The 8,710-nt window shown below is 40.8% G+C and overlaps 1 protein-coding gene across 1 annotated transcript; it reads left to right on the top strand.

The window, feature by feature from the left end:
* LOC127763714 (uncharacterized) lies at positions 1–4,699 on the top strand. Its single transcript, XM_052288497.1, has 10 exons — positions 1–474; positions 578–769; positions 860–1,039; positions 2,270–2,350; positions 2,746–2,904; positions 2,983–3,114; positions 3,446–3,504; positions 3,587–3,639; positions 3,714–3,817; positions 3,929–4,699. Exons 1-10 carry the CDS (start codon positions 1–3, stop codon positions 4,187–4,189), a joined length of 1,695 nt encoding a protein of 564 aa, XP_052144457.1. The 3' UTR covers positions 4,190–4,699.
* Positions 4,700–8,710: the final 4,011 nt, after the last annotated feature.

Raw genomic sequence — 8,710 nt, forward strand, 5'->3', positions numbered from 1 at the left:
ATGGCTTCCACGTCAGGCACAGCAAAAGACCAGCCGGTCCATGGCCGCGCCACCCAACGTCGCGAGTCCACCTCCACCTCCACCGCTGCAGCCGAGGGCGGCGCCGTCGCCTCGCAGCCGCCGCGCCCGCCTCAGCCCCGGCCCGGCACCACCCGCCCGCCATTATGGCGTCCGCCGCGTTGGCCATGGGGCTCCAGCTCCAGCGCCGCCACCGCCGCGGCACCCGGTGGTGCTTCGACCGCCGCTGCAGCCCAGGGCGGCGGCTCCGCTGCCTCTCGCCCGCCGCGACCGCCGCGCCCGCCTCTGCCGCCGCGGCCACCGCGCCCGCCCCTGCCGCCTCTTCGAGAGCCCGGAGAGGGAGGAGGCCGCGGCGACGGCCGGGGCGCCACCGGCACCGGATCGAGCTCCGCCGCTGCAGCGGTCGACCGGAAGGGGAAGAAGAAGGTCGACGAAGGTGATCGGGATCCGGAACAGGTGAATGGCTCCTACCACCTCGCATTCCTGTGCCATCATCGCGTTTTGGGGGTGGATTTCGATCCTGTTCTTGAGCGTTTCTTGGTTTGGTTTTCCCTTGAAGGCGCTAAGGAAGTCTGGTCCCCTTGAAGGGAAGTTACTCCAGAGCAGCATTCGTGCGTATCAAGGGCCCCCCGCCGCCGAGAAACCATCCGGCGCGCCGCCGGCAGCAACACCCCCCGCCCGCAACACCGGCCGTCTGGGGCTCTCCGACCGTGAGGCAGATGATGCCTTGAACGATATCGACCTGGCGATGGTGCGTATGCCATCGATTATTCTGGGCATCTTGGGAGCTTTGTTGTTCTAATTGTTCTTGAGCATTTCTTGGTTGGTTTCTCTGGAGTAGGCCAGGCAGCTACCTGTTGTTGATACCACTGTTCAGAAGGAGGAGGAAGAGAAGGAGAAAGAGAAGGAGAAGGAGGAGGAGGAGGAGGAGGATGACGACGATGAGGAGGGGGAGCTGCTGTCGCACGTTTCCAGGAGAAAGAACCCACTCCGGAGTAGAATTGATGGCTACATCAGCATGGTAAGGGGAAGTTTATTTTACTTTCTTGTCTGGGCTGGACATTCTTGTGCCAAATTTTTGTGTTCAGGATGTGGGATTGCTTCCTACCATTCTTGTGAAACCATGGTGAATCTTACATCCATGCTTAGGTGCTAGTATTCTGTTGTTTGCATGTGGTTCTTGTGCCCAATTTTTTTTTGAAATCGTCTTGTGCCCAATTTTTCATGTTGAAAATGGTGAACTTGGAGGATCTTAGCCTACGTGGTTTCTGTCTATTCATCTAAAGTCTTGGATGATTTGGTGAATGAATAAATCTTGGTTGAAATGCATATGTTGCATTCTAGAGCCGAATTGATATGTTGCCAACCAATAGTGGGATCGCTGCATCTAAATTGACAGCATTAAGCTGAATGGTATTAAGAGGTTTTTTGGTTGTGCTACTCTTAATGTAGACTATTAATTTCTGGTGTAGAAATGGGGGAGGCAGGTCCTGTGTTTCTCAAAAAAGAAGTTGCATTCTAGAACAGGAGTCCAAATCATTAGGCGTGTTAGGAAAAATTTGACTTCCGTATTATCCGTAGGTTGTCCTGCGACCTTCTTTGGAAATACATGCAGCAACCTTCTTATGCTTTGTCGAAATTGTTGAAGAAAGGCACTCTTGCTTGCATTAGTTTTGCTTGCTGTTTACTGTGATCTGCTTTTCATCTCACTATAAACAACTAACAATGTCGGAAAATATTGTATCATGTCATTATTACTGCGATATCTTTGGTGAGAAATCCTAAATTCACATGGCTTGAGAATTCACTGTTAGTGAATTGTGTTATACCAGTTTTGCATTGGACCCACTTTCTGTTTAATGTGATCTACTTTTCATATCACTGTAAACAACTAACATTGTAGGAAAATATTGTATCGTGTCATTATTACTGCAATATCTTGGTAAGAAATCCTAAATTCACGTGACGTGAGCATTCACTGTTAGTGAATTGTTTTATACCAGTTTTGTTCACTGTTAGCATATTGTTAGCATTTGCTGTTAGGACATGAATGGCAAGCGTAGAGCAATTCTGGAAATACCAGTTCTGTTCCCCTGCTATATTGGTGTTTACAAGTTCCACGCATTCCCTGTTTCCTTGGTACTTAGCCTAAAATGATTGTTCTTGATATAAATACTCTGTAATCCCCTAATTTGTGCTGCGTCTGGCATTCTATATGAATTTTGACCCCTTTTTTTCCCTTGTGGGATAGCTTTTATGTAGAAAAGGAAGTCTAACGTGTTTCTCCGATGTGAATAACAGAACAGACCTGCCAACTCTTGTGAATCACCAGGTTTGACTCCTTTTAATCTTTGATAATGTTGAAAATGAATGTATATGAATTATAAATGTGATCAAAGCCCTTAAATATCATACTGTTCTATCGAGCTATCTTTTCTTCTCTATATACTATCATATACTAGTGTTTCACATGCAATTGACATTACTGGATTGTGGCAGAACCTGAATCAGCCTAGTGCTGTTCAATTTTTTGACAGGATAGCATCTTTTTACTAAACAACAACTGATCTATGTCAATTATACTGGATACTGATTTTAAGAACCTGTCGGATATTGCAGAAACTAGAAAAATGCCATGCAAAACGAAGTTATATTTCTTTCTAGTTGTACTATTTCCTACATCAGATGGCCATGAGCTGAATTCCCTTATCTGTGTCTGTGGTGCAGAAATTTTCCATGGAATTTGCTCCTGACCATTATTGTCTACCGGGTTTGCGGGGAATTATTTCTTCAAATTTTCTGATCCTTGTTAGCAAGTATTCAGAATTTAGGGCAGTGCATGGAGATGGGGAATGTTTCTACAGGAGCTTCATAATTTCCTATCTGGTAGCTGACATGTTGGCCTCCTCCCTGTTTCTAAGCATAGAATGTATGCTTGGTGATTTATTCCGCTTTGTTTGGCAGGAGCAAGTCCTTGACAGGGAGGACACAGATGAGGAACAACGCCTCCTTGCTGCCCTTGAAATTGAAGTTAAACCAATGGCTATGCAAATTGATTATCCTGAATGGGCCACTGCATTTTCCTGTGGCCACGAAGTAATCAGTCACCTTCTATGTATTTATTTGTTTATCTTTCTTATAGAAACATGCTTGTAAGAGATGATTCTCTACAATAAATGCCTTCCTTCTTACTACTCTCTTATCAATTATTTGCTTCCTAAGGTTTTTGTTATATCTAATGTTTACCTATCAGAGATTCTCATATGAGTTATCCTATTATATTTATTCATGTCTTAATATCAACGATATGCATTTTGCAAGCTTCATTGTAATATACCTGCTAAACTCTTGAATTCCTCTTAGAGTGCAAAATGCCATCCGTTTGTAAGGTATACCATGCGTGATTTACTGCATCATCGATTCTCAGGTATTTAAGAAGCTGATAGAGAACATAATTGGATGGAAGAATCCAGCATCAACATACAGGTATTTATATGTTTGGTTCCTATAGTTTCAACAAATTGTTGTTTATCCATCCCACTGACCACATATGGGCGCTTTTTTTCAGCCGTAAGCAGGAACTTCTGGGGTTCTTCAGCAGTAAAAGGATGTCGAATGGCAGTAAGAACAACATCCTTCAGTTTATCTTCCTTCTATTCATCCTAATTCTTGTTTCTGAAATTCTGTTTCGTCAGTTTTTGTTTTCCTCAGATCATTAGCAGCTACCTGGATGTGCTCGCACAAGGACGAGTATGAACAGTATGTAGATGATCTTGGAGATGATTACCCCCTGGAATTTGTTAGTGCCAACATCATTTCCCTTACATCAACTCGTTTCTGAACTGACAGTGCAACGATTCTTGAATTCTTTTGGCACTCATTTCACCTTACCTGTTTTCTCTGCAAGCAGTGGTGTGCTACCAATCTCCTTCCACCTCGTCTGTACACAGACCATGTTCCAATGAGGGCCTTGGCAGCCGCGTTTAGGGTGCCCCTCCAAGTGGAAAATCTGCATAATGGACCAGCTCAAGATATCTACACCGCGGATGGCGTCGACGTTCCTCGTGTCACCTTGCTGTACACAGGTGCCCACTATGATATCCTTTACCCACGCCCTCCTGGTGAGAGATCGAGACGACGGGCTGCAGGTTGGCTTTGTCGCTTCTGGTAGGGAGAGAGCTGAGTTGGATTGCTGCAGATGAGTATGAGCATTGCCGAGCTAGGTGGTAGAAAAATTTTGACTTCTAGATGAAAGTAGGCCTTCTTTCTTCTACTGGTGCGGTGGTGCATGCCCACCCCATTAGGCTGATCAATATATCATAGTTGCCGCTCACTGTTCTGAAAATTGTGACTAGGATAGAAAAACCTGTGCTGTAATGTCATCTGGGACCATTGGTGTAATGTGATGGCCTTGATTCTTTTGCAGCAACTTGTGATTCTTTTGCATCATACATATGCTGTACATTATTTCTTTCTTGTGTTTGTGCCCATGGGTGGATCAATTGTAATAGTTGTGCAGTTTTCTGAAACTGTGACAAGGAGAAGAGAAACATGTGTTGTACCGGCGTTTGAGTCCGTGATGTGTCCTGTGATCATATGATCATGAATTATTCTTCTGAAACTTGTGATTAAGTTCTCTTAAGAGCCTTTGCTGCAGAAATTTTTTTCCCTTGTAGATAAAGAACACTATATGGAATCCTGATTAGTTTCGTTGTTCTAATAAACTTATCCACATCATTCTTGTCCATATATTGAATATTTACCTGGACTTGTCTGGTTGGGAGAGGATAGGATGGAATAATTATCATTCACTGTTTGATTGCATTTATAAAACATCCCATTTTTAAAAAAAAGTTGCAATGATTGTATAGATCGTATATGATTAAGTCATATATGATCGCATTGGCTATGTTCTTTGCCCTGGGTTCCCAACCCCTCCTCTCTCTCGTTTTCCGCGCTAAACGGTGTGGTTTTTTAAAAAAAGTTTCTAGACGAAAGTTGCTTTAAAAAAAATCAAATTAATCTATTTTTAGAAAAAATTAGCTAAAACTTAATTAATCACGTGTTAATGGACTGCTTCGTTTTTCGTGCGGAGGAGATGGGTTCCTAACCCCCATTAGCGAACACACCAGTGAATGATGATGTGGATGATGTTTTGTCACAAAAATCGGCTGCAAAGAGCAAAGAACTGGAACTCGTAGATCACAACTAGCCTCGGTCTCGTCTAGTTGCCCATCGTATTATTTATCAAAATTGTATAATAATTCGCCATTCACATTAATGTATATAAATTTGATTTTAATACGATTTTGAAGTATTTTAGAGTAATCTATTGTTTATATACGTTTGTATGTACACTAATGTAATATAAAAGGCACGATTTGGAAAATGGGTGAATAAATAGCACGAATTTAAAACTGAGTCATTCAATATATGGGTAAAAAATACCCATCTCTAAAATATATATATGGATATCCAAGTTAGCTAATAACTCAGTCAGCAAACTAATTTCCTGACGACATTGCGGGTAGGGGGATTTGGTTTGTTTGCCGATGGGGGTGCCAGATCCACTCGACACCGCTGGGAATGATATGGGATGGTACGAGTAGGGGTGAAAACGGAGCGGATTCGGATGGATAGTAGTTATACCATATCCTAAACCATATTTTTTTAATCGGATTCGGAGCGGTTGCGGATAGTGTGTGGATGTGGAGCGGATTGTTTTCGGATGTCGGAAATGGTGCGGAATCGGTTTGGACACGGATTAAATTTATCGAATGTTACGTGTATATGCAATCAATACAACATCGAGTTAGCAATGCAATGGACAATAATACAATAATTAATAAATGACCCATCGTAATAATTATATGCTTAAGTACTAAACAACATAAATACATGATGTCTATAATATAAAAATACAGCTACGCAAGTATAACATGAGATGGTGAAAGTCTCAGACTAAGAAATCTAGGTTAATTGATGAATTAGACCATTGGATGAACCAACTTATGTTATATGTAATAGATACAGTGGTTACATGTGTTGATAATTTTGGATTATCTAGCTAACGGTCTATCAGATAATCCGCATCTGCATGCTTTCAGAGATACCATATCCGCATCTGCATCCATATCCACCGGATTTCTAAAAGTCTATACCATATCCTCGTTTCGGATGGATTTGGAGAGGATCGGATCGGATATTATCCGATCCGTATATTATCCGATCCGTTTTCACCCCTGGGTACGAGAAATAATGCATTCATGAATTAGATCGTAAAAAAGGTGAGACATATGTCTGGTCCATTAATTTTTATCAGTCCTACTCAATACTATAAAAAGATCAATCGATTAAATTAATTTTGTATTGAAAACAAACTTCATATTAAGCAATCCTTCTTGACCTAGCGCACTATGATATCCTGGCCCAATTAAAATGAGACATGTGTAATCCACGAGAGTTGTTTGTGCATGCTTAGTACCACCTTGCTAGTTTAGCAAGGGTGGAACCAGCTTATAAGGCCTCTTGCCTCCAACGGTATCACTCTCGGGTTAACCCTTTTACATGAAGCGATGATGTAAGTGTAAGTGGAGTGGTATATGTAAGTGGGCCCGTTTGTCGGTTAGGCTGGGCTGCGCAGTTCTAGAGGGACGACTGTTACACATGTAACTAACACATGGTATTTTCTAAAGCTTACTAATTTTAAAATAAAAAATACTTCAGATTTTTATAGATTTTGGTATGAAAAACACCATTGTTACACATATAACTAACACATGGTATTTTCTAAAGATTACTCATTTTAAAATAAAATACTTCAAATTTTATAGAATTTGGTATGAAAAACACCATATTTCTCTATCCGAGCTGTTGGGTTGTCCACGAAAAACAATATTGCTATGCCTATGTTAGGTTTGTCAATGAGCTGAGCTTACTTACCTAGGCTCGAGCTTGATACAAGCTCAAACCGAGCTCGAGCCAAGCCTGTGTAACCTTTGAGCTTAACTACCGAGCTTGATTTATTAGTACAATGTATATTTCAAGAATAATCTCTTGAAAAAAATTCTAGTTAACCACATTAAAGAAGAGAAGAAAAAGAATAAGATAAATATATGATTGCAACATAAGCTATATTTTATTATGTGAATATATACAAATGGCATATTTATCTATACTGGTTTATTAAAAAATAAAAATCATATATTGTTATGTTTGTTAGGAGCTCGAGCTTGACCGGACAAAGCTCGCAAGCTTTGGTATACGCTCGGGCTCGACTCGTCTGGAACTCCAGTCGAGGTTGAAACTAGCTTAGGACGAATCGAGCTCAAGCAGCTTGTGACTCTAGCTTTTCTGATAGCCCTAGTCCATGTAAGTTACTTTATGGGTAGGCGGCACAATACTATAGTATACGATACCAAAGATGTCTCGGGCATGACCCATGGTTATAAATTATCTGAAAGAAAGGTTCCAATGAAAGAGAATTTATGATTGACTCATATGCTATGGGTACCCTTCGTGTTTGCTACTTAGGCTGGTTATAAAAATAATACTATTAGATAGCTGTTTGAGAGAAGATAATTCATTTTGGACCGACTAAAGTAAAGGGATAAGAACACAAGTATGAGCAATAAAATGCTATGGCCATGCATAATGCCTTAAAAAAGAAAGAGTAAAATGCATGAAGGACCATTTAACTTGTTTAGATTTATCATGCAGGTCATTCTACTTTTAGAATACACATTTAGATCACTATTTTAAGTTAAGCTAACTATTCACATGAGCATACCTTGTATATACGACATGTCATCTATGATTGGAAAAATGCTTTTGGACTTGGCAATATACAAAATTAGAAGAACTAAATCATATCACTTGGGCATGTTTTAATGAGTTCTCTTAGTTCTTAGTCCTCTCTCTCACTTACCATCAATCCCGCCAACGGTAGCGGCCGATAGGCTGAATATAAACAGCGATGGAAACAAAATCTTAGGAGGCACCGACTAAAGATGTCCAGGTGCAAATTTTTACAATTCAAGGTGGCATGCTATGCGTACCAGGTGTGCTCATATGGATAGTTAGATGATTAAATGACACACTTAACTCATATTAGTGATTAAGATGTACATTTTAAAAGTAGAGCAATATATATGACACATCCAAACAAGTTGAATGGCTCTCCATGTATTTTACTAAAAGGAAAATTCAAGAGGTTTAGGGCCAACACAAATATTACATCAATACAAGTCACAATATGAATGAATTTCTCTCGAATAATTGATTTTCTTTTACACTTAATAAGTATGGTTAAATAACATGAAAGAATGTTATTCCATGCAAGTGAAAAGAGAATGTTTTCATAAAGGAGGGTTTCATTTGAAAAGATTAGGCTGATATAGTAATATAAATGCTAAATCAACTAGGATTTTGCCACATCGGATTTAAATTACTTTTATTGAAGAAATGAGGAAAAACTAAACTGAAAAGAAAGAAAGAAAAATAAAAACCCCGTCTCCTGGACTCCATAGGTAGCAACTGCCTACGAATGCTACATTTATAAATACCCTCCTGCCTTTCCAGAATTGACAACCACACCCTTGAAACATTTCTCCTCCGCCCCCTCGCGTCAGCGGAATTATCAATTCAGCCCCTGCCGCTCATCCCGCCTAAGTTTTTCCCCCCGCCCGCCACG

The sequence above is a fragment of the Oryza glaberrima genome, chromosome 2, assembly GCF_000147395.1.
Source record: "Oryza glaberrima chromosome 2, OglaRS2, whole genome shotgun sequence".
Classification (NCBI taxonomy): domain Eukaryota; kingdom Viridiplantae; phylum Streptophyta; class Magnoliopsida; order Poales; family Poaceae; genus Oryza; species Oryza glaberrima.

Bases quoted from the DNA above. Each gene is read 5' to 3' on its own strand.
- LOC127763714 (XM_052288497.1), top strand. From the start codon at position 1: ATGGCTTCCACGTCAGGCACAGCAAAAGACCAGCCGGTCCATGGCCGC. The intron at 475-577 runs GTGAATGGCTCC...TTTCCCTTGAAG, and splicing joins GTGATCGGGATCCGGAACAG to GCGCTAAGGAAGTCTGGTCC. The intron at 2,905-2,982 runs GTAGCTGACATG...TTTGTTTGGCAG, and splicing joins GCTTCATAATTTCCTATCTG to GAGCAAGTCCTTGACAGGGA.